Source organism: Aristolochia californica, unplaced genomic scaffold (assembly GCF_029961685.1).
Source record: "Aristolochia californica isolate CCGP_79_NKW_82.1479 unplaced genomic scaffold, dmAriCali1.0.hap1 SCAF_13, whole genome shotgun sequence".
NCBI lineage: Eukaryota > Viridiplantae > Streptophyta > Magnoliopsida > Piperales > Aristolochiaceae > Aristolochia > Aristolochia californica.
In genome coordinates this window covers 2901555-2926844 of record NW_027181804.1, presented here as the reverse complement: position 1 = coordinate 2926844, position 25290 = coordinate 2901555, and the positions used below count along the sequence as shown (strand labels likewise).

Sequence of the window (25290 nt, the reverse complement as noted above, 5' to 3'; positions counted from 1 at the left end):
CAGCTTAGAAGATCTCAGTTAAGATTCTGATTGCACCCCTTCTATCTGGTCGGTGTTTCCATCCTGTGAATCATGCTCGTTTGTATCATTTTGATGTTCATTGTTGTAACTGAATAGTCACCACTTGTAATATCCAAGGTGTCCAAATGATGATTAAGGGTATACAATTCAATCTTGTTCTCCTCATGAATTGAAGGCTCAGGAGTATAATACATGTTATCTTCGTGAAATACAACATTAAGAGTGACATAAAATTTGCGAGAGGGAGGATGATAACAGTGATAACCTTTTTTATGTTAAGCATAACCAACAAATAAACACTTGAGAGCTCGGGGTTCCAATTTATTTCACAATAGCTTATGAAGATGAACAAAGGCTACGCACCCAAAAACTCTAGGTGACAGATTTGGCACAGTAGGTGAACTCACAGTTTCATGAAAAACACTCAAGGGGGTCTGAAATTGTAATGCACTCAAGGGTATTCGGTTGATAAGATAAGTTTTAAATGTGATGGTTTCACCCCAATAACTAGCCGACATAAGAGCTTCAAACAAGGAAGCACGAATAACCTCAAGAAGGTGGCGGTTCTTGCATTCTGTAACCCCATTTTGTTGAGGGGTGTAAGGATAAATAGTTTGATAAGTAATACCATGATCATCTAGATATTTTTTAAAATCTTGATTAACAAATTCTCCTCCATTGTCACTGTAGAGGGTTTGTATTGTAGAATGATACTGAATAACTATCATTTTGTGTAATTTTTTGAACAATGAACTAACTTCACTCTTTGATTTCAAGCAAATCCAAGTCATACAGGTGTGATCATCAATAAAGGAAAAAACCCACCGTTTATCACTAAGAGAGGGGATATTTTGCTGGACCTCATACATCAGAGTGAATAATCACAAAGGGTGTTGGACACCTATTCATGCTTATTTGAAATGGAACACAGTGGCTTTGAGCCAAGTCACACACATCACACTTAAATTCTGAAATAGATAATCGAGTATTGAGTTTTGGAAAAAAAATTCTTTCAATATCCAAAGGATGAGTGACCCAACCGTTTATGCCACATCCAAATTAAAGAATCTTCAGATTTATTCACAGAGAATACGCTAACTGATGAGAACTTGCCGACACTAGATCAAGATAATAGAGCTACCCCCTTCTAGTACCAAAACCAATTGTCTTCTAAGTTCAAATGTCCTTGAAAACATTAAGGTTAGGCCAAAAAATTGCAATACAATGCAGAGTGTGAGTTATTTGAGCCACCGATAATAAATTATGATTGAGGGTTGGGACAACTAATACAAAATCAAGACTCAGATTTTCAATGAGGGTGATAGAGCCTTCTCCAATAACAGAAGTGGGAGTATCATTTGTTGTGGATACAATATGTTGTTCAGATGGTATAAATGGAATATGATGATTGTCGAAGGTCATGAGGTCAGTAGCCCCAAAATCAATTATCCATTCACTATTACTACTAGGAGTAGAAATGTGAAGAATTTTACCAAATGTAGCAATTAAAGCTGAGGCATCCTCAGGCATATTGGAGGTGGAAGGTTCTGCTATTGCAACTGAAGCCTGATTATTTGTTTTAGAGTTCCGTTTCCGAGGTGCTTTAATAGAATCCCACCATTCTGGATACCCAATTAGTTCATACCATCGTGACTTCGTATGGCAAGTTTAACCACAATGAATACAAATACGCTCTGATTTTGTTGTTCCAATCTCATAGTTGCGATTCTGAGATCTTGATGCCCGATTTTGTTCAATGGTAGGACTAGTTAATCGAGCTGTTTTAGGCTTAGCTTGACGTGCCACAGTTGCAGATGACTCAACACGATCAACTTCACCATTTAGAGTGGTTTTCCGAATCGAGTCACGACGTACGTAAGCAAAGGCTTCTTTAAGATCCAATATCGGGTCCTTTTAGAGAATCTCACCTCAAACTTGTTCGAATTGTGCATCTAATCCATTCAAGGTGTGTACATGTAATCTTGCAACGGTTTTTCTATAGGCAATAACATCATCAGGATCTTTCAACACAATCTTTATCACGATGATCAAGTTCTTGTCAAATTTCCAAAAGATCACCATAATACGTTCATAAATGCCGAGCAGTCTGTTTGGTAGAGAAAACTCTTTGAATCAATGAGAAGAGTTATGATTCATCTGATCCATCGTAGAAAGTTTTGGCCAGAACATTCCAGATTTCACGTGTGGTGCGTTGTTGAATGTAATACTTCATGATGTCCGATGACATGGAGGTTAGCAATCACCCTTTGACCTTTTGATTTTTAACATACCACTTCGCATTAGAAGCATCAGTATCTTGTGGGAGTGGTGTTTTTCCCATAATATATTCAAGTTTCTCACGTCTTGCAATTTGCAACTCCATGATCTGGGACCATACATTGTAGTTTACTTCCGTAAGAATGACGCTAGTTGTAAAACTAAAGTTTTCAGATTGAACATGAATTTGGTGTTGATTCCCTCAACATAATGCAAGAAGACCAGATCAGCGGTGATCAGAATAAAATAAACACTACAGAACCTCTTCCTGCCGCTGGGTTGACCCGGTGGAACATACTAGACCCGGTTTGGGTCACTTGACAAAGAAATTGACCCGATAGAACGAACCAGACCCGGTTTGGGTCACTCGGGGAGAACATACCCGGTTTGGGTGAATCGATTGAAAAATCAGCCAACCTAGGTTAAATTTTTGTTTCTCTCACCGACGACAAGTCTCGAGGTGACTTCACTTCACTTCCTAGAAGTTGAATCGTCGATGGTGCGTGCAAAGTCTGTTTCAAGGGTTACGACAGAACTCCTCTTCACCGAAAGCGGCAAAAAAAAAAACAAAGTTCTGGTTAAGACGATTAATCCAACGTCGTTGCCGATGGAGATTCAGGGAACGATATATCTAATGCTCTTTGGCGCCATCGTGAGACTGTTCCAGTTTTGCGTGCCTCAATCGGAAGTTTTCCTTCAGTTTCACTGACGGCGGAATGCATTGATCAAAGACTCTGTTCATCGTGGATCGGAGAATCATTTCTGCCTTCCATAGACCGCTCTGATACTAAATAAAAACATAAGGTATTGAATTCATGTACATCTTCAAGAAAAAATAACCCAGAGTACATAATCCTAATCATCATAAGTAGTAAGATCTAAAGTCAGACATTATCCTTACCCTATTAATTAAAGGGAGGGGTACTATTTTCTCATAATGATAAGGGGGGAATCTCGTACGAGGATGAGACCCCTCCCGTCACAAAAATCTAATCCAATAGAGGGGACTAACACGTTAGGATGAGAAGTTTTCCTTAGTGAAATCGACGAAAGCGATTTTCTATCATCTTTCTAGGGATCGTACCCTTTGCTCAATGACAATCGACTGGCAGAGAACTGAATGCGGAGAAACCCAGGAAAGTTCGGTTGCCTCTGGTTTTACAGTTTTCTTGTTTAAATGCGAGACATTTCAGCGGCGGTACATCGTGTTTCCAGTCACAGTGCATAATAGGACATGGAAGTGTAGCTTTCGCTGCCTTTGTTTTGAGTTATACGCCTCGAAAGGTCTCAACTCAAGCGAGGACAAAAAGATGGGAGTCGGCTCTGTAAATCAAATGGGTGGTAGCGTCGATTGCTTCTGGAAGTCTTTCTAGACTTCAATGTCAACAGAACTGGTTTAATGGAAACACAATCGATAATAGAAGACAGGAATCTCTGGTTAAACCGGACGTGAGGCAAACAGTTTATCGACAATGGACGAATCCATTAAAAAGTTATCACTGCTTTTCACCATAACCAGGATTTGCAGTGACGTAAAACACACAGCCAGGTGGTTGTGAGACGAAAGACGTCTCTGGACATAAATAAGTTCAACCAACTCGAACACCACACCTCTCGCCATTAAGGCGGTCCAACAAACTCCTCCTAACTCCCCATTTCCCAACTCACTTTCTCGTCTTTAATTTCAACTGTTTCTGCGTCTTCATTCGGTCCACATACTCATTTATAAATCACCTTTTCTCTCTCCATCCAACGAGATTGACAACCCTCTCCAATCGGCGAACCGGGAAAGAATAAAACCCCTTGTGAGACCTCCCAGTTCTCCACCTCTGAGAGAGAATCAGAACAACCGACCGACCCCTTTTGTTCTCTTTTGGAGATTCTGAAGATGCCACGGGAAGGAGGGCAGGAGAGCAGGGTGAAGGTGAAGGGCATAATGTCATCGGTGTCATCGACGCCGGTTACACCGGGGAAGACGTACCCGCTGTCGCTGTTGGACCACGCGATGCGGCTGCACCATATCAGGGCGGTATTCTACTACCGGTCGGACCCGGCGGAGCAAAGCTGCCCGGTGGAGAGGGAGCGGCTCAAGGACTCGCTCACCGAGACCCTCTCCTTCTACGCGGCCATGACGGGGAGGCTGAGGCTGCAAGAGAACGGCAACTGGGAGGTCAAGTGCACGGACGCCGGAGTGAGGGTCGTGGAGACAAGTGTTGGATGCTCCATGGAGGAGTGGCTCCGGACGGTCACCCCTGAGGAGGAGAAGGATCTGACTTACTGGTTGGAGATGCCCGAGGATCCTTCCATCTGGTCTCCCTATTATGTCCAGGTAAACCTCAACTAAGCACCAGTGCTACCTTTTGAGCTCTCGTACGCCATTAAAGCTGTAAACAGTGTTCGGCATTGAAATCCTCCCACATGATCTTTTTCTAAAATCCACTGAAAAAAACGAATTGGATCCCACTAGCTACTGGACACTAAATAGTTGAATTTACTCTAGCTTTACAGATCCCAATTTCCAAATTCCCCTCTTTTGACAGATCGATAATGACCAAAACTGGTTAATGTCCAAAAAAAAAAAAAAAAAAAAAAAATCTTTTGGGTGTTCTGCCTTGAGACATGCTAGTGATTAATTTTTTTTTCTCTTTCTATGACCAAGAGAGTCTCTTAATTAGTACTTTTAAAATAAATTTCATAGAAAATATTTTTTTATTTTCTCTTTCGTTTATTTCATAATGTTATAAATAAGAGTTGTTTTTTTAATTGTTTATTAAAAATTTTAATAATTTTTTATTTTAGATATAAGGAAATAAAAAGCGTATTTGATTTTTTAATTTTTTTAAAATTTATTCAAAATTTTATCATGTAATGATGTGGCAGATGACGTGTCGATAATAATGATGTGGCAGTCTCTGTGTTCATCTACAGTATCACCTGATGATGGGGCGACACGAAAGTAGTCAAACCTTACGTGTCACACATATATAGTGGACCGGTCAAAGTTCGGTAGTTTTACAAATAAGTTGAGATCTTGGTTGTTTTCATAAATAAGTTGTTTCAAACTGGTATTTTGGTAAAATTTCCAATATTAAATAAGACAATAAAGTCTATCTCTTATGACACACGATCGTATCTCATAATGGCAAAGCCATGTTGCCATGTTATCTAATGCATAACCACGTCCACATGTATCGTTCATCAGACATTTTCTCATTGAAAATTAATGATCCATCCCTGCCATCTGATCTCAGCAGTGTTCAATTTTGCAGATCAACGAGTTCGAAGGCGGAGGGATTGCCATCGGATTGAGCTGCACCCACATGCATGCAGACCCTACCTGCGCCACCCTCTTCGTCAAGTCATGGAGTGACGTCCACCGCGGCGGCTCCATTACCCACCCACCCTTCTTTCACCCTCCCGGTCTCCGCGGCCGGCCATCCCCCAACACGGACACAAACTCTGCCAGGTACTACGAGACCAAATCCAAGGCGGAGGCTCGATCTCCTTCCCTCCACGTTAAGATGTCCACTGCGACGTTTCGATTCTCTGACGAGACTGTTAAGAAACTCCTCCGGGAGATCCACCCGGACTGCTCAGAAGCCACTGCGTTCGACGCACTGGCAGCCCTCTTCTGGGATTGTGCCAGTAGAGCCAAAGGCCTCGCCCCTTCTAACACTCGCAGTGTAGCCATTGTCTTTGACCTCCGGAAGCTTCTTCATGCTCCTCTTCCGCATGGGTTCTATGGAAATGCACTGCATTTCTCGAATGTGGTAACAGATGGATTCGAAACGGAAGAGAAGGGGTTCGGACATGCTGCCGGTATCATCCACCGCCACTTATCCGGTTTGGAGGAGGAGGAATACTGGTCGGCAATAGACTGGCTTGAATCACAGAAGGACGCAGACGGCAAGTTTGCGACTCTTTTTGGGATGTATGGACCCGAACTGACTGTACTGAACATGGAGCATGTGCTTGCTTATGAAGCAATATTCGACAAAGGTGTCAAGCCGGTGCTCGTCAGCTACCATATAGGGAACGTCTACGGCGAAGGGCTCATCATGGTTCTGCCGTCGCCGGAGGAGGGGATAGGCAAGACGGTAACGGTGACACTGCCGAGTCAAGAGCTTAAGAAATTAGTCGAGGATGACAAGATACTACCCCTCGAATCCCATCTTCTTTTTGTTGATAAATATTGATTGGTTGCTAATTAAGAACAGACCAAAAGTGATACAGATTATTGAATTAATGGGTTAAGTGGTTAAATTTCGTGTCACATTTTTTATTTAAGTGGGAAATTTCTTCCCCTCTTCACACCTATCTCAGTCGAAACCCTAATCCGTGTAGTATGTTTCGCACCAAATGGCTTTTTTCGTGGATAAGCGGAGGTATATGGATATGGTATAGAAAATCATGTCGGGTAAGAATCAAATGGATTAAAAGGTAAAAATTTAGTAAAAAATATTTAAATTTTATAAAATGGGTCAAATAAATATACTAATTTAACAAAAAAATTATTGTGAAATTTTACTTCGGCCCTGTTAATACCCCTTCTCTAGAAATTTATACCTACGAAAAAACTAGAAATACCTTTCCTATGATATATATTTAATTTAAAAGAAACCTTCAATCTCTTAGTGCTTACTAGAAAATCTTGAGAATTTTTTTAATTTATTCATAGTTATTACTGATTTTTCTAAAGAAATTGATGGAAATTATTGATGACTCCAGTTTATTACAATACTTCTAGCATTAATTTTTAATAAAATAATATGTCAAATGTAAATATTAAGCACAAATTTTAAAGACTCTTTTATGTAAAAATAATTTGTTTATGTTAAATCAACTATTTCACTTGACACATCTGTCCAAATTTGAACTGCTACATTGTTACAAAAATTATTAGCTTTTTCATTAGTTCATATCTCCTCTTTTCATCTTCTTCCTCGTCCTCCTCTTCTCTTTATTATTCCATCTATGTTACATACATCTCCTTGTTCTTAGGGGTGTAAACAGGATACAAATGAAACGGTATACAAACGAAACGGAACAGGTTATTCGGTATATTTTTTTTATATTTCAAATTTTTTTATCTGATATTTTTAAGGCATTCTGGTTTCTTATTATCTACCCGATTAGCAATCGGGTAAATGGTTAAGTGGGTAAATAAATAAAAATAAAAATAATATATATATATATATATATATATATATATCTTTAAAAATAAAAAATATATGTAGCAGCATGTTTATAATATTGAAGACAGTAAAAAGTCATATAACAACCTACATAAAAAAATTCTCCCTATATAGGTATATAAAGAAATTATAATAATATCTTTACATAATCTGTAAACAGGTAAATCAGTATAAAATAAGTATTATCTATTTGTGTTCCGTTTAACAAATAGTAAAATGATAAATGGGTAAAATTGTTCAATTATATATGCAAGAAATTTTTTTATTCCATTTTCGTTTCCTTAAAGGGTGTAAAAAAATAAGATAATTGGATAAAATTGACACCTCTACTCGTTCTTACACGTAACACCTTCTTCCTTTTGCGCATAGCTCAACCATCATTCTTTGTTTCATGGGGTCTATCTCACTTAGTTTACCCTTCTCTAGTACCTCTCCATCCTCAAAGCTAATGGAAATGGTGAGAACTCCATCTTCAAGCTTGGCCTGAACAAAGCCGACATCTAGATTGTCAAGCAGACGAAACTACCACCAGGACTTACCATAGGAACACTCCACTCGGTGATAATGATCATCCTTCTTCTCCTCTTCTTTGTTCCTTTCTCTGTGGATTCGCAACACAGTTTTCCGCCACCTTGGACACAACAGTAAACGCAAACAGTATTACCAAGAATCAAAGAGCACTATTCAATTATATAAACACCAAGACAATCCAATTTTCATAAAAAAAAAAAAAGAACAAAGGATGTTATAAAATTCAATAATCTCTAATTTTGTTCAAACCATAAATGGTGTTGAAGAATGCATTGAAAGGATAGATTAAGTAAGGTCCAATATTTTCCCGTTGTCTTGGCTAGAAAACTTTGGCTGAAAATTTGTCAATTTTTTTGGTTTGTTTGGAACCCCGAGAAAAGAAAAGAAAATAAGAATTTGACCATTATTATTTCCAATAAATAGTTAGTAAAAATAAGATAATAATTAAATTCTCATTTTCACTAACTATTTTTTAGAAGAATAATGGTCAAATTCTCTTTTCTTTTCTTTTCTTTTCTTTTCCATGAGGTTCCAAAAAGACCCTTTATGTAAGAATTTTAACATAGATATGTCTTTTCCGTTAACAATAGTCTATGTGGTTCTTGCTTTTTTGAGGTATTTAACCAAGGCAAATTAGGTCCTGGTATCAACCCTAAACCTGATCTAATTAGTAATAGGATTTGTCTAAACCAACTTGATTTTTAAAAGGGTTTATACTTAAACTTGACCCATCTATAATATGAATAAGGTCTAATCATACCAATAGGTCTGATAAAATTTTAGGTAAAATAAATGAGTCAATTTCAAATCAAGTGAGTTGATCGGGTATTTTACAAGTTTCTAAACCCTAAAAAAAATTAGTCAACGAGAAAATCTAGCATTTTTCTTACGCTTTCTTGTTGGTACAAAGAATTTGTGGAAGTTGGTCATCTCACTTTCCTTGTGAATAAGGCCTTAATCCGAATGGTTGAGTTAGGTAACGCTGTCAATTATGATGAAATCTAGATGAACGAGAGTTGACATGAAGCGAGGGGGTCAATTCGCTTGTCCCACTTTCTCCAAACAGGCAACCACTTGTGTTTGTGTCACCCAACCCTTTTGATGCCATTAGATTGTCCATTGCTTCCTTCACTTGTAAGATTCTATGAAAGGTTTACCTTAGAAAATAATTTCTTGATTTCTCTAATAAAATTCATTTAAAAATTCAAGCTCTTCAAACTCTCCATGGATCGCAGGCTACTGATAGCTCCGCTCGAGCCGAGGACATTTCAGTCATTTGAACAGTCTTAACATGTTTCCTCGAGGCCCACCACCGAGGGCATTTCCATTACGGAATCTGAACAGTGGGGGTAATTTAGCGATTTAAGGAATAAAAACAGCGAGAGGTCAAAATATTAAATGAAAAGCGCGGACGTGGCAGCTCGGGGTGCAGCACGGTTCGATAAAAGCCCCCCAACGAATCGAAGACGCTCCCTGGATTACTGAAAAATAATAAGGAAAAAAAAAAAGCAGCGACAAAGGAATGAATCAGGGGGAGCGAGAAGCAGAAAAAGGCTGGAAGAGGCTGGGAGTGGGAGAGAGCGAGAGGAGTGAGCTCTCTTCTTGTGCAGGATAACTGGATCTCATTACTAGGCAGGCAGTCCTCTGTCTCGCTGAAGAAAGCGCTTCTGCTTGTATGGAGAGAATCGGAGGGAGATCTTAATTTCTCACCTCCTTTCACTGCTGCGAAGAATATTGAGCCAACTGTTGTGTTACTTGCCTGAATCGCACGCGGAAGAGTCGTTGTAGCCGGAATCTGGTGAAATGGCGACGGAGGAGACTGCGCTGTGTTCGCCACTTGACAAGCCTTTGAAGGATCTCACCGAGGAAGATATCTCGCAGCTCACTCGAGAAGACTGCCGGAGATTTCTCAAACAAAAAGGTCGGTTTCCGCTTACTCTTATCTTCCGGCCCCGCGGAAACCCTTTTTTTTTTTTTTTTTTTTTTTGGTACTGCTACAAAAGGAATAAAGTTTAGAGTTCTGGTGGCACGTGTCGATTCTGGACAGGTATGAGGCGTCCATCGTGGAACAAATCTCAGGCGATCCAGCAGGTCATCTCTCTCAAAACGCTGCTCGAATCCCGGCCGGAACCGGATAATCCCGCGCACGTACGCCGCCACCCTTAGAAAAAAAATTCTCTTTATGTCTTTTTCCGCATTTGTTTTTTTCCCTAAAACCTGTGAGCTGTGGCCACTCCATTCATTTAATTCAATTGTTTCGCAGTCATTTTCTTCATCTCTAAATAAGCCGTTTTTTTCTAGGCTGCTTCGCCTTCTTCTCCTCCTCCTCTGAAAGTGCCAGCAAGCGTCGAATCTCAAAATCCTGTTTCCGCTAGCGAATCCGTTTCGGATCGGGGCAAAGACTCCACTCAGTCAACATTTCGCGGTGACGCTCTGTCCGCTCCTCCGGCCTGCGACGAAATTCTTCAGAGGTACCCGTTTCATTCACTTAACCTTCACTATTCTCATCGCGTTGTGAAACTTCGCCGGCCGGACGCCGGGTTAACTCTCCTAACCAGAGCAGTCCTGTTGTCGCGCTCTGGACCTAGGAGGTGGACACTGCATGTGGTGTTCTCGACTAAATGTTAAGTGGTCGCTATTCTTAGGTGTCCTTCACTCCTCAGCGAATATCGTACGGCTGATGGAGCGCGTGGACCAAATGAGCTCGTACACGTCCTTGATTTGGTACACACAGTAGGAGAGGCTACTGTAGATCAAGATGGGCCCTCGTAGCCTATATGGCGACTTGGGGAATGGGAACTCAGCCGTGATTTGACGTTGTAACTTATACCCTTGCGCCTTAGGAGATACGTAACGCTGGGAATATAGAATTGGTAGGTTCGCGAGATATATTATTGCGTCCTTTTCTGCACGAGGAAATAATTTGATCTTGCATCAAAATTTTGAAGCTACTTAGTATTAAGACTAGCCGGTCCAATTACATGATTCGGGGTGGGTCAAGTCAATCGACTTGCGAGTCAAATACCATACGGTCTGGGTCATTTGGTCGAACTTATACACGCGCGAGTGGCGCCAGAGGGGGGACCAACTGTTAGAAATTGGGTGACGCCTCTTTAGGGTAGGTTGATGGTTAGCCCTTCTTTTCTGGGAAATGCTCTATCGATAAGTCAGCTTCGTTTTATGATATCACATGGGGACCGCCACTTCCTTGCTCCCTACGAGGCCAGAGCATGATGTCGTGTGAGAATCTTGTCAGAGGCACCCAAATTGGACTGTAAAATCGAAACATTAAAGGCGAAGCAGCTTTTTCCACCTTGCGGGGGGACCTTCGGTTGTTGCTGTTTCTGTACACGAGTTGACTCAGATGCTGTGACAAAGGTTAATGGGTGAAAAGTGTAGTTGATGGAATACATAAGAGACGATGATTGGGGACAAAGATTAGCATTCAACCAAATAATGCGATATTCTTGACTTTTTACTATTTAATCCCAGCGTTAGTATATGAAAGTTTCGTCTAACAGCAGGATCATGGTTAAGACCTGATGTTAGTGGTAAGGGGGACTGACTGAAGACGGGTGAAGGTCTTAGTTTTCTTTCCATATTGAGACTGGGATAGGTTTGGCTTCCGTTGGGGCGGCCATCTTAGCTAATTAAACATTACAATAAGAGTGGGAGAAAACAAACATTTCATGATCAATTGTAGTTGTCACGTTCTCTTCATTGTCACCTGGCTAGGTAGATATCTACCTTCTGAATGATGTGGTCCATAAGCAATGGGTCTGGACCAATATGGTCATTTACATACCAACAGCGACATGGCGTGCATAACAGCTTTTGCGTTGCTCAGCAGGGACTACCCCTTTTTTTAAATGTTTATTAATGCGTTATTCAACGACCCACTTTTGTGTGGTGGCGAAACGTTACAGGGAGCAATCCCTTTTTTCGAGATGACGATCTGTTTTACTGTTGATTTAGTTATTTTAGGGTTTTTGAGTTATGACATAATGAATCTGGGTGGGATTCTGCTTCGGTTTCGTGACTTTTGGTCTCTTTTTATTTTTGGTTTGCATCACTCAGCACGATGAACAGTAGCCTTCATCCTCTAGTGAGACTTGTAGTACCACATTGGTTTCTACTTGTGCTCAGGGATGAGTTAAATGGTAAAAATAAAGGACACCACATTAAAAAAACGCACGGGACTTATTTTATGGACCATCAAAGATCTGTTTACCACTTTTGAAACCTGTTCCGTGGGGCCGAAACAGGTCTACAGCTGCTAACGAGCCGGCAACGGCAGGTCAGATGACTATTTTTTACTGTGGAAAGGTGAAAGTCTACGAGGAGATGTCGTCTGAGAAGGTAACACCAGCGATTTGACTTTTCATGATTCCAGTACTACGTGGTCCATCTTTGAGAGGCCAATCTACTGACGGTTGAACATCCGATGCACCTTTATATCGTATTTTTGCAGGCGCGAGCCATATTGGTGCTCGCTGGAAGCCCTGATTGCTCGTTACCGATTGAAATTGCGCCTGCTGGTCGTTCTAGTGCGTGTCAGCAGCTAGGTGACTGTGCTGGACCTGCTTCTCTGCCTTTTGCTACTGCGATTTCTCGCTGTACAAAAGCTGGTAAGTTGAAGCGATATACTTTCAGTGCACAGTAGAAGATTTTCAGTGGCAGCTGATGGTGGACTTGTTTTTTTTTAATTTCTTTTGTTAACAGGGAAAGTATCTCATTTTCCTCGAGAAACCTCGGAAGAGGGAAAAATCTCACGAGAAATTGAACAAGGTTAAGTACTGGGTCCAAGTTGCGTTTATTAAACCAAGAAAGCATCAAACACCCACTCGCCACTGCGGAATTATCCCCGATATTTATGATTTTAAAATAAAATTCTGACTTGCAAAGTACCTTCTAACACTACCCAGTCCCTGATGTAATCGTTGGATTCTCCATCATCTCTGGAGCTGAAGGCTGTTGTAGATAGAATTTCCAACAAGATTACTACTGTGATAACTCTGTTTGGTAGATGGAAATTTCTGTCATTAGCAATCCGTTTTAGGGACTTAGTTGCACGATAATCTTATTTTCATTTTCTTTCTCTACTGAATTTTCTAATGAATAGAAATGCCACTTGGAAGACGCGTTTGTTGTTGTTATAGCGCTTTTAGGGCTCCTATGGGTGAGGTTTACTAGTTAAAAGTTTTTATATGATAATTGAAATGTACTTTATGCTTCTCATTGTCTTATTTTTGACAGAAAGACCCACTGGCAGGAAAGCATCCTTGCAGCGATACCTTGAGAAGCGAAAAGATAGGTTGGTGAAATTTTGAATTAGATGTGAAATTTGGTGGGAACGCTCAGACCTTGTTTCCCTGGGCCCTTACATGTGATTTAGTGTGGTCCCTACTGTACATGTTAAAGGAATAGGTCGGCATTGACAATGCCTATCGGTAATGGAAACATCTGGTGCGCCCGCCTCTTTTTTGTTTCAGTGAGTGGATTGAAGGCCAAGAAGTCACATGATTGCTTTGCACCAACCATTGATCTTTTATCTGCACCAATTTTCAGGGGCAGATTTAAAGGGAAGAGAAGGTCTGCTGTGACAACTTCTGGCATGGAAATGTATTTGAGCCAACAAATCAGAAGTCAGGCCTCAACTGAGCATTCAAGCAGAAGTGGCACATGCTCGCCCACGCAGCCAAGACCGCCTCATACACCGACACGGTGCGGCTCTGTTGAGAATCAAGTAAAGAGCCTCCATCTTATTGTTGATCTCAATGATGATGGTAAGACTCTTGCCCGGTACCGCTTTCGTTATCTATTACTGGAGAAGGATGTTTAAAGTTAATTTGTTATTCTGAACTTGAAACTTATCCGTAGTTAATGGCTTCTTTAATTTTCCTTTCGCAATAAACTCATAGAAGTATCAATGATGATTTACGTAAAGAATTGATGCTGCGAGCTTAGCTGGCGGTTCATTGAACTAAAAAAGTGGCCGGATAGGTTGTTTGGTGGGGGAAGGCCATCGATGAGTTAAGAGTCATTGCCGGACTTTTATCTCATTATGCTTACTAAAAATGAAGAGTTTCTTTTGTAGGAGGGCCATTGATGAGTTAAGAGGCTTCCTGGACTGTATCTCTTAAATGCTTACTAAGAATGAAATCCTTTTGTACAGTTATCATTAAATAGGAACAAAGCTTTCCAACTAACCGTTTATGTTGCTTTCCAGAAATAAAAACCACTTGTATCATTCCTAGGAAATGCATCTTCCACGACTTCAGTTATTTCATCTTGCTGTGTAGGTTTAAAAGGAGGTAAGTCCAGACAGCCGTTCCAATGTTCATGATGTTCTAGAATAAACTAGAAATGTTCACCGGAGAATCAAACTGCAAAAAACAATTGGAAGGAAAAATCCTTGTGATGTTACACTTTGTTCTCTAGAAAGGTTGAAGCTAGTGTTTTCAAGCAACAGCAACGTCAATAAACAAACAAACAAAAAAAGAGGTACCAAGTAAGGAGTTAAGTTCAACGGAAGAACCTGACAAAAAAAATTGGCTGTGCAAAAATTAGCCTGAGTGTATTTATTACCATTTGATGCCGCCAAGTTTTGATGTCGATTGATTATGAGATAAAATTCCTCCTTAGTTGCCATGGTCTTTCCATTAAGTAGATTAGAGCTCATGTATTTGATGGCTTCGATGGGAACCAAAGTAAGGAAGAAATTTTGGGGCTTGGATGGGAAAGGAACATTGCTAGTTCAAAATTATCTTTGTTGGACTTAATAGATTTAGCAGGACGTTTTTTATGCTTCTTAATATACTTCCCAATCGACATAGTTAATGTCATCAGTTTATAATCTTCTCCATGAACCTTTAACTCAGATTTGCTAAGTGATTTCTGGAAACCCCGGGAAAGTCAAAGTTTTGAATGATTTTTCAACTTGTCTTATAGAAGTTGCTTCCTTGCTGTGTACCTTATCTGTCCACATCTTCATGGTCCAAAGTACCTTCTTTCCCATGGTTGTCACAAGATTAGCTTCTGTGTTCTACTCTGTTGTAGAACCATTGCATTATTGTCCCATATACGAGGGAACTATGTTGTTTCTGTTGTTGGTTGATATAATGTTAATTGGCAAACCTAGAGTTGGTGGGGAGTGGAAAAATATGGTCATAGTTTTAGAGGCCAAAGTGTTTGGAAATTAGAACTAAGGTCTATATATCAACTGTGACTTTGGTGGTCAAAACCAGACTGAGAATTTAGTATGGTTAGGAGAACCAAGTTGTGCACTTTGTAATCCTTCCACTGCCCGGGTCCACTTTGGTTTTAAGAGAAAATGAGCGTATTCATCTGGGAATAAGCAGTCCTATTGGTGGGACTTCAATATCTGCCATATGGGGGTTGTAAGCTTTCACCGGAGAAAGCTTTCTTTTCATTTATTTCATTTTTCATGCATTTACAACACTCTTATAAATACGTAGAATTACAACCAGATTTCCTCTGATTTCTTGGATCTTCTCTGATTTCTCGGATCATATTTCCACTCTGATTTTCCATAGGACTTCTTCCTCTTGGTTTTACATGCTAGCAAACCCATCTCTTGAAAATATCATTGAAGTAATTCCCCTTCTCATACTTATTTTCATTCTTTTCATCGCACTTCCTTTCGAACCAGATGTGTCCCTAGGGACTATAATTTACAAGATATAGGAAATTGAGGTATATGTAGGTTACAAGTAATTGATGCTTAAAAGAGGAGGCTTTGTTTTCGTTGGATGTGCTAGTGTTTTTCGGTTTCTTTGGATGGTATGTGCCAAGCTGTCTCTGGTGCAGCCTTTCTTGTATTAGTTCTTTAATGTGTGGAACAACCAATATAAGACGTTGAAGAAAAAGGTAGAATCACTATCATTTCGGACTCCAGTGTCATGTATATGAAGGTTACACTTGGTTTTTGAGGCTGTTCCCAATAAGACTCTTCACTGTTGTAGCTCATTGGACCCTTTTTTGAAATGCTTACCTGAAAACAGAACTAATAATTTTTTCCTTTACTTTTTTTCTGATATAATACAGGTTATGTTGATGTGTTTTCATCTAGTTCATTTTACTGTTTTTCTTTCAACCTCTGGCCTGTAGCATTAGTAGTTTTTTTACAAACAAAGTTTAACTCCCATTTGTTTATTTGCCCCTGCAGATGTCCAAGAAGCTTGACTTTAGGCCACAATCACAATATTTTGCGAGGGAAGACTATTATCATCACGAAAGTAGTGAACCATGCAATTAATTGGGAACCTACAATAGGAACTACCTTTCTGTCATCTTTTTTCTCAAGCCCTTGAGCATAAAAGGTATGGATCAGGAACCTAAGAAATCAACAAAACTTGAGCTTAAATAGTTGGCTTGGGTGGAACTTTTTGTTCTTTGATATCCACCCCTTTCCTGGATAATGATGTTAGTATCCCTACCATGCACTTCTTGTGCAATAACTTCCAGAATTTGGGAGGGTCTCATTCAAGTCTTTGATGGTATAATTTGTTACGGAAAACTAATGACCTACATTCTGTGAAGTAAACACTTAGGGTCTGTTTGGAACCCCATGAAAAAGAAAAGAAAAAAAATAAGAATTTGACCATTATTATCCCTAAAAATAATTAGTGAAGGGGAGAATTTGATTGACAGATTTAATGTGGAAAACCCTTCGATGTAGAGGGGAAAATCATGTTGCAACTCCAAGTAAAACTTTTACTATGTAACAATGTACTTATATCGTAATTTTTTCTCAAAGTCTTACCCAAACTTGTGGATTACAAAGATGCAAAAAAAAGAAGAATTTATTTATAAGAAATGAGGTTAATCAAAATTCAAATCAAAACTTATTTACATGTGAAGCAATTAAATTGAAAATATTCCAAATGTTGGATATCAACCAGATTAATAAATTTTAGCAATAGAGGATGTAGAGAAGACTTTGAAACATCAAGTGGGTTCAATCTCTTGCAAATCCAAAATCTATAGGAGTCATCTTCTACTTCTGCCTTCTTCTCCTCCTCGTTCTCATATTTTCTCATATTCTTTTTTCTCCTCTTTTTCCATTTGTGGAACCTTTACCACTAGAGTAGTAGCTAGATTCAAGACCAACCTAATTGATGTCATCTTCTCTATGGTGAAAAGATTTCTTCAAAATCAACTTTCTTCTTTTGCATAAAGCCTTTGACAACCATTCTTGCTTTGTAATTGACTTGGTTTTTATTCTCTTCTTATTTCAATGTGTAAACCCATTTTCGTTTTAAGGTGTTTTACCCTTAAGCAATTTTATTAACTCATCTGTATTGTTCTTATGCAAATACTCAATATCCTGTTACATAGCTTTCACCCACATGTTCTTATTTTTATTTGTCTTGGCTTTTTGAAATTTTTGTTGAAAATTTAGGGTTCACTTGCATTTGTAAGTGTCACATGTTCATTTGAAGAATAAGGTTGAGAATGAATTAAGTCTTTTTGAGATTTCCATCAATTGAGGTCAATTAAGTTGTTTTTAGTTCTTTAAGTACTTGAGGTGGTTCAATTCATTGTTCCCCGAACTCAACTTTATTAGGAGCATCATTCATATGCATAACATCACCCTTTTTTACGTGAAATTTTTCCTTTAGTCAACTTGAAGTCCAAGATGAAGATCAACCGCACTAAGCCCTTCATCAGTTGAAGTCGTTAGTAGAGCGCAGATGACATTTCATCTGGATGCTGGGGATGAAGCGGTCATTCACCTCCATGTTATAAAAAAATTCAAGTGGTTTCCGACCCTTTTTGCCATTCATCCAGATAATGGACGCGCAGGGGTTCGAACCCGTGACATTTTTTTTCCCCTCTCTCCTCGCACCCCCCTCTCGCGCGTCCTCATTTTCATTTTTTCCTCCCTCTCTCCCGTACCCCCTCTCTCGTCTCCTTGCGCCCCTGATGTCTCTGCTCCCTCTCTTCTCTCGGACTCTCCTCTTTGGCCTCTGTCTCCGCTCTCTCTCGTCTCCAGCCTCCATCTCTTGGTCTTCTCTCGGACTCGCCCTCTCTCTCAGACCCCCTCTCTCGTCTCTGTGCCTCCCTCTCTTCTCTCGGACTCGCTCTCGCTTCTCCCTCTCTCTTATCCCTCTCGACTTCCCTTTCTTCTCTCTTCTCCCTTTCAGCCTCCCTCTCCCTTCTCTCTCTTCTCCCTTTCAGCCTCCCACTCCCTTCTCTCTCTCGCTATTCTCCTTTCCCCCAAAATACCTTCAGATTTCATTTGATTTCCCATTTCGATTTCTATTTTCCCATTTACTCTATTGAATTAAAGTAAATGGTGGTAATTAAATTATTGTTAACTCAAACACATGGTTTAATCAACTCATTTTTATAATTAATAAAATCAATGGTTTTATATTTAATAGAAAAATATTTTTAATTAATAATATATAAAAATATAGAGTGTGTTAAAGTTAGTATTTGATAAATTTTTCCTATTTAATCATGACTTTTTTACGTTAAAGGACACCATATATTATCAATAAATTCATAACTTAAATGTATTATATTCGTTTATGTTATTTTTAACGTTATTTATTTATTTTTTATGATTAATCATGTGCACAGTTAATTGACTTACATAATTATAGTATTAATGTATAATAAACAATAATCTTTAACTAATATAATATATAATTAAATTAATTAGTACATTAATATATTTTAGTTATACATTAAATTAGTTATTTGAGTAGTAATAATGTTTATTTTACCTAATTTGATGTTTAACTATTATATTTTAATTAAGTATACTTTACAAGTTACTAATTCTTTTAGTTTCTGTGTTTTCCTCATTTGGGGGCACTAACACTAGAAATTGTTTTCCAATGGACATGAACTTGTCCACACTAACACCCATTTCGAAGATGAAGATCATGTAGATGCATGAGATGAAGATGAAGATGAAAATGAAGATAAAGATCAAGATCAAATTTCTAGAATTAAGGTTATTATAATAGCACGTTAATCTTTATCAACCTTCTCAAAGTCTTATATAGCTTTGTCTTCATTAACTTGTGTATCTTTACTTTTGTGCAATTTTTTATTCTCATAATCCCATAATCTATATCTAAATTCATTATCTCTGTATCCAAGAAAAATGCATGGGATGGATTTCTCATCAAATTTTTTTGTCTTATTTTCTTTAGGCCCATGCATAAAAGCTTTACACCCAAATACACATAAATAAGAATAGTAAACCTCATTTCCGGTCTCTATTCATTGAGATATATCTTCTCCCCTAAAGGATATTAGGGTAATAAATTGATTAAATTGCAATCAACACAGTTTCCCCCTAATTTGGTTTAAGTAACTTAGTTATGGTGAACATACATCTTACTTTTTCCACAATAGTGTGCTTCATCTTCGAAACTACGTTATTGTGTTGAGGGTCATTGGGATTATCAAGTCAAACTTAATTCTATGTTTCGAACTATAATCTTTAAAATACTTTAAATTTAGATTCACCAAATCATTATGCAACCATTTAAGTTACATGTTTCCCTTTCACCACGACATGGAATCTTTGAAATATTTCGAAAACTTCTCTATTGGATTTCATAGAATGAGCCTATACCTTATGTTGAAACTAGTGCGCTAAAAGGCTCGAGCCTATTAGGAAAGCAACTCCACGGATCTTATACAAAGACTGGTCAGGTTGATACAAACAAATATTCCAACATTCCCCCGCACGGGGAAAACCCATGGACAAACTCATCGGAAAAATATGGGACAAATTCACCGAAAAAACCCAGGACAAATTCACTAAAAATACCTGGGACAAATTCGGTGGGAGCGGGACTCGAACTCGGGACCAACCTGCTCTGATACTATGTTGATTTTCAAGACTCCATGAATTTAGGTCATGGAAAAAAATGAGAGAGAGACACTATTGGGAGAAAATGAGAGGAGAAGAGGTTATGGGCTTAATCCAAACCCTCCCCCATAATGTATATTTATAGATATCAAAACTACCAATATTATAAGTATACCCTTCACCCTAATAAGAGTGAAGAAAAGACAGGAAATATAAACTAATTACATCAGTGCTACCCTAATTACATCATATATTCCAACACCTTCCTAGAAGCTTTATGATAAAAGGATAATGTACTACCAAGAGATTTGACATCCGTAGAGCTAGATCTAGAATTTGTGTCTTGGGCAACTCTTAGTTATTTACTAAACAAATAATGATTACAAGGGAAAATATTCTTACCTTTAGGAAGGTCTTTATTTGTTCGAATCTCCAAACCCTTATCACTTATGTGTCCAAGTGATGTGTGGACGTATATGTAACGCAGCTAACACAACCAAAGATAGGCGCAAAGTAGCCAAAGTTGGGTACACAAACAACCCATCCAAAGAGGGCTTTCAAAAGTCCTATGATAGCCCCAAGTCATGGAAATGACCTACCGGAGTCGACTTCAGTTTCATATGACTTTGTGGAGGCAAGGTAGCATGAACATGGTCGCATTAGTAGTTGTACAAACACGAACGTGGGAATGAAGTCCAAACCTAGTGGTGCACATGGGCACGGAGGTGTGCCCAAGCTAGGGGTGTAGGCACGAAGGAATGCACAGGCTAAGCGCAAAGGCACAAAGGTAACTAGGCCACTCACAGTAGGCTAACTAGCTAGACTCAAATTCTAGTTTCGAACAAAGATCAATTCAAATGGTTTTGAATTAAATCTTTAGAGATTATTTAGGGTACGTGAGATAATACCTAGTTTGAATTTGAATAAAGGGATTAACCTTATCGCCTATGTCGTGAATATGTATTGGGTAGATGTAAATAAAGGAAAGGGTTGGCTTGTCACTTTATAAAATTTTATAAACTATCTCATTTTCTTCCAAAAGAATTCTCTTTACATTCTAGAACTTTTTTTTTCCATTTACTTTATTTTTTCTTGTTTAGGAAAACTGACTAGCTTATTTTTAGTTTGGTGTAAGGTTGGTTGCAAGGTAAGATTCTACAAGTGATTTCTCACTATATCTAGTAGCCTGCCAACTGTTACTAGAGTAAAAGCAGTTCAGCCATGGCATCTTGGGAACCAATTGTTATTAGCGTGACAATTATTCCGAATTTTATTTTGTTTATTTGGACTTGAGGCTTAAGAAAGTGGAGTGTCAATGATCGAGTTAGGAGGAGAAGATACAAGAAGTGGTGAACATCTGGCAACATAGCCTTGAGGCAATTCAAGGGCTTGAAGATGATGTTCATAGTGGGGTTGTTGTACTAAAAAGTGGACACTAAAGACAACTTAGACGAGTTGCAAACCAAGTTATAGGACATGCATACAAGATCCAAAGGTATTCAGAACAATACTTGAAAGCTTCAAAATTCACAAAGGAGGAAGTAAATGTTAGTATTGCTCTGATGTTTTTTTATTAATGATGTCATCTTTTGGTGGAGATGTAGAGAGTGATGTTGAGAATAGAAAAAATTTAGTGGACACTTGGGAGGATTTCAAGAGTGGAGCATTAAGACAAAGGAACATTCTATGAATATATTTGGTACTTCACTTTAATGTTCAGTATTCATAACATGATCTAAAATGCCACCAAAGTTGATGGGAAGGATCACAAGAAGAACCACAAAAAGAGGCCTTCTTGGAATTGGAATATTGAGAATGACGATCAAAAATCCTAAATAAAGTAAAGAAGAAGCGCGACTTGGATAACGGTAATTCTACCAACTAAAGCTCTAAATGTTTTATTTGTGATGAAGATTAGATGATGCAAAATTGAAAAGAAAAAAAAAGGAAGACGAAGACGAAGTCATCGAGCAACCAAGGAACGAGCTAAGGATGGGTTCGAGATGTTACTCAATTTTGTCCAAGCCACATCAAGAAGTTTACTACATCGTTAGAGAGCTCCTTTTGTCTTGATGTGTTGTTGAATGATAGTAACATGGAGGCCATGATCAAAACTAGAGCAACCCACAATTTCATTTTAGAGGAAGAGGTGATATGACTACACTTAAGTTGGGAATGGGACGACAGTGACATAAAGGTTGTCAATTCAAAAGCCAAAGTCATGCTTGGAGTAGCGAAGTACACCCGAGTTGTCATCTGAAAGTGGGTTGGCCTTCTTGATTTTACCGTAGTACATATGGATGATTTCAATGTAAACTTGGGGATAGATTTTTTTTGTACTTGCAAGGCATTCATAATGTGCTATTTGGGAATGATAGGGATTATTGACGAAAAGGGAACTTGTATAGTATTCAAAGTGGGGGACTATCTAAATGGAAAAACTATGTTTTCTATAAGGAATTAAATGCCCTAATTCCAAACTAACGATGGTAATAATAATAAACGCAAAAGAAGGAAAAAACAAGCACGAAAAAGAAAAATATTTATACAGGTTCGCCTTAAGGTGAGATTACGTCCTGTCTTCCACCGATATAATAATCCACTATGAAGATGAAATACTTTACAAGAGAAAGCGCACACTTACAGGTGTTTCTCTCTAACCTCTTGGACTGCAACTCGAGATGCTCCTCGGATTAAGATGATAAAAAAAATCCTAATAGCAGTGTGCCTCAATTATAAAGAGAAAATTAGAGCAATCGGGATACAAGAGTAAAATTCCCAAACTAACCTTAATGAAATAACAACTAATATATCGTGGACCGGGCTGGGGCTCCATCCCCACTCCCCCAGGAGGAGGTGGGCCCACAACGACCTGACCGAGCAGGTCAATTCATGACCAACTCAGTGTAGGGCGTTAATTAAGCCCACAACGACCTCACCGATGGTCTGCCCTTGTTGAGTGAAGTGGAGAGAGTCCTAAAGGAGTTCTAGGATTATGTAAGAGTTGCCAAAGAGATTACTTCCACGGATGGAGGTAGACCATATGATCGAGCTCAAGTTGAGTGCCAACCGACCAGCCATGGCGCTATACTGTATGGCCCCAAAGGAGTTAGAAGAACTTCAAAAGCAGCTCAAGGAGTTACTTGAAGCCAAGCTTTATCCAATCATCAGAAGCTCCTTTTGATGCACTCGTACTATTCCAGAGGAAGAAAGATTGCAACAAGAGGTTGTGCATTAATTATCAGGTGCTAAACAAAGTGACAATAAAGAACAAGTACCTTATCACCTTCATTGCGAACTCATTCGATCAACTTCAGGATGTTCAAATCTTCAATAAACTAGACTTGCATTAAGACTACTATCATGTGTGAATTACCAAATGGGACGAGCAAAAGAGCACTTGTGTAACAAGGTACAATTCATTTGAGTTCCTAGTCATGTAATTTGGTTTGACGATTGCACTAGTGACTTTTTGCACATTAATAAACAAACTTTCAACCTTTTCTGGATCAATTTGTCGTCGTCTATTGGATAACATAGTGGTGTATAGTGAGAACATGGAGGAGCACTTGCATCACTTGCAAAAGGTGTTTGAGTTGTTGTGAAAGAACTCTCTCTACATCACAAGAGAGAAGTGCATGTTTGTCTCGTTGGAGGTATCATTTTTGGGACATTGGATTGGCAAAGGGCAGATCTGGATGGACCAAAAGAAGATGTAAGCGATTGTTGAGTGGTGCCTTCCCACCAAAGTCTTGGAATTGCAAAGTTTTCTTGGGCTCTTGAATTACTATTGAAGGTTCATTAAGGGGTTCTCAGTCTTAGTAACACTCTTGATGGATCTATTGAAAAAACAACAACAGTGGCACTAGTCAAGCAAGTGCCAAGAAGTGCACAAATCCTTCAAAGATGCGGTCATTCAGGCATCAGACATGTAGCTTGTCAATTTCAGCAAGCTATTGAGGTATCAATAGATGCCTCTTACTTTGTAATTCGTGGTATTTTGAAGAAGGCAAATATTCTATTGCTTTCAAGTCGGAGCTTAATGACACAGAGCAGTACTATATAGTTCAAGAATAGGAGATGACAACCATTATACATTACCTACACACTTGGTGCCATTGCTTGTTAGGTCGAAGTTCGTGGTGAAAACAGACAATGCAACTTTCATGCAGAAGAAGCTTGGCCCACAGCAAGCCCGGTGGCATGCTTGCTCAAGTACAAGCCTAGTATGAACAACAGTGTGGTTAATGCCTTAAACAATGCTAGGAGATTGTACATCCAATGAGGTAGCCAAAGGATTTTTGGTCAGTATGGTCAAATATTGGGGCCTTCCAAGTACCATCATCAATTATCGAGACCCACAATTCACGGGTAAGTTCTAGTTGGAGCTTTTCAAAATTTTAGGGACAACCCTCAATTTTTTTAAAAGTTACCATCCCCAAACAGATGGACAGATGGGGTGGGGCAATGCCATTTTGGAGGAGTACTTGAGGCTCTCTGTCAGTGTTAATCAAAAGAACTGGTCAAAGCTTCTTAACAAGGCCTAGTTCTCACTTGTTGAAGAGTGAGTCAATTGGTCATAGTCCATTCAAGTTGGCAACCAGACCACAACTTATTTTGCTTACTTTCGACCAATTCTAGGAGGGAGCCCAATCAGCTTGCAGCTTCCCAAAAGATGGAAGAAATATACCAATCTGGCTCGTGCTTTCTTGTCGATCGATAGAGTTCAAGGACGAGGACCGTGTGCTCAGTAAGATTTGGCTCGAACAATTTTGTTTGTTATGGACGAGGAACAAAGGCCTAATCAAAAAGTATAAAAAAACTTTTTTTTACCATTGAAGGGGAAAATTATCTCTTCCCTATTCTGATCACTATCATATAAAGATGAGAGGGAGAAGAAGTGGTGCTTCTTCCTTCATGAACACAAGGAGGCCCATCCTTATTTCACTTTCTTTCTCACAATTTAGGGCTAAGGAGAGCCTTAAAGGGTGTTCCCTCCCCTTTCTCACAATTTAGTCTCCTACGTTCAGGATAACCGACTACAAACCCGCCAAAAGGTAAAATTAAGGTGAAAAAATCATATCTCACAACTCACAGCTCTTTTCGCTTGCAACAAAATATCCATGTAACCAACTAGTCCACAGTCAGTGACACCACCAAGCCTTTCTCTTGGATCTTTTCCTATTAAGGAATTCTCTCGCTTTCATGGCACCATCAGAGGCCACCTCTTCTAGGTAGGTCACATTCCATTCCAAAATAGACGGCTACTGAATGCCCACTATCCCTTTCAGAGATTTCATCACCGAGCTTCTTCTCCTTGTAAAATCTCTCAGGGATATGTGCCCTTGTGTGCAAGTCTAAAAGTGCTTTCAAAGGAAAAGATTTAGTTTCCTGATCCTTCAAAAC

The 25290-nt window shown here is 39.1% G+C and overlaps 2 protein-coding genes across 4 annotated transcripts; both read left to right on the top strand.

Annotated features, from left to right (window-relative positions):
- Positions 1-4044: 4044 nt before the first annotated feature.
- On the top strand, positions 4045-6571 carry LOC137948626 (hydroxycinnamoyltransferase-like). Its single transcript, XM_068794732.1, has 2 exons — positions 4045-4627; positions 5568-6571. Exons 1-2 carry the CDS (start codon positions 4187-4189, stop codon positions 6492-6494), a joined length of 1368 nt encoding a protein of 455 aa, XP_068650833.1. The 5' UTR covers positions 4045-4186; the 3' UTR covers positions 6495-6571.
- Positions 6572-9392: 2821 nt separating this feature from the next.
- Positions 9393-16850, top strand: LOC137948134 (protein TIFY 4B-like). Of its 3 annotated transcripts, XM_068794094.1 has the most exons (10): positions 9394-9945; positions 10072-10172; positions 10326-10495; positions 12290-12383; positions 12496-12652; positions 12747-12812; positions 13281-13338; positions 13593-13810; positions 14254-14338; positions 16213-16850. In XM_068794094.1, the coding sequence occupies exons 1-10, from the start codon at positions 9828-9830 to the stop codon at positions 16355-16357; spliced, it is 1212 nt and encodes a 403-aa protein (XP_068650195.1). In that variant the 5' UTR covers positions 9394-9827; the 3' UTR covers positions 16358-16850. The 3 variants fall into 3 exon arrangements, with proteins under 3 accessions (XP_068650197.1, XP_068650195.1, XP_068650198.1); XM_068794096.1 differs by lacking the exon at positions 12747-12812 and having other exon boundaries at positions 9393-9945; XM_068794097.1 differs by lacking the exon at positions 14254-14338 and having other exon boundaries at positions 16213-16318.
- Positions 16851-25290: the final 8440 nt, after the last annotated feature.

Excerpts from the sequence above, each read along its gene's own strand:
- LOC137948134 (XM_068794094.1), top strand. The coding sequence starts at position 9,828 with ATGGCGACGGAGGAGACTGCGCTGTGTTCGCCACTTGACAAGCCTTTG. Across the intron at positions 9,946-10,071 it reads GAGATTTCTCAAACAAAAAG|GTATGAGGCGTCCATCGTGG; the intron begins GTCGGTTTCCGC and ends GATTCTGGACAG. Across the intron at positions 13,339-13,592 it reads CTTGAGAAGCGAAAAGATAG|GGGCAGATTTAAAGGGAAGA; the intron begins GTTGGTGAAATT and ends ACCAATTTTCAG.
- LOC137948626 (XM_068794732.1), top strand. The coding sequence starts at position 4,187 with ATGCCACGGGAAGGAGGGCAGGAGAGCAGGGTGAAGGTGAAGGGCATA. Across the intron at positions 4,628-5,567 it reads GGTCTCCCTATTATGTCCAG|ATCAACGAGTTCGAAGGCGG; the intron begins GTAAACCTCAAC and ends TCAATTTTGCAG.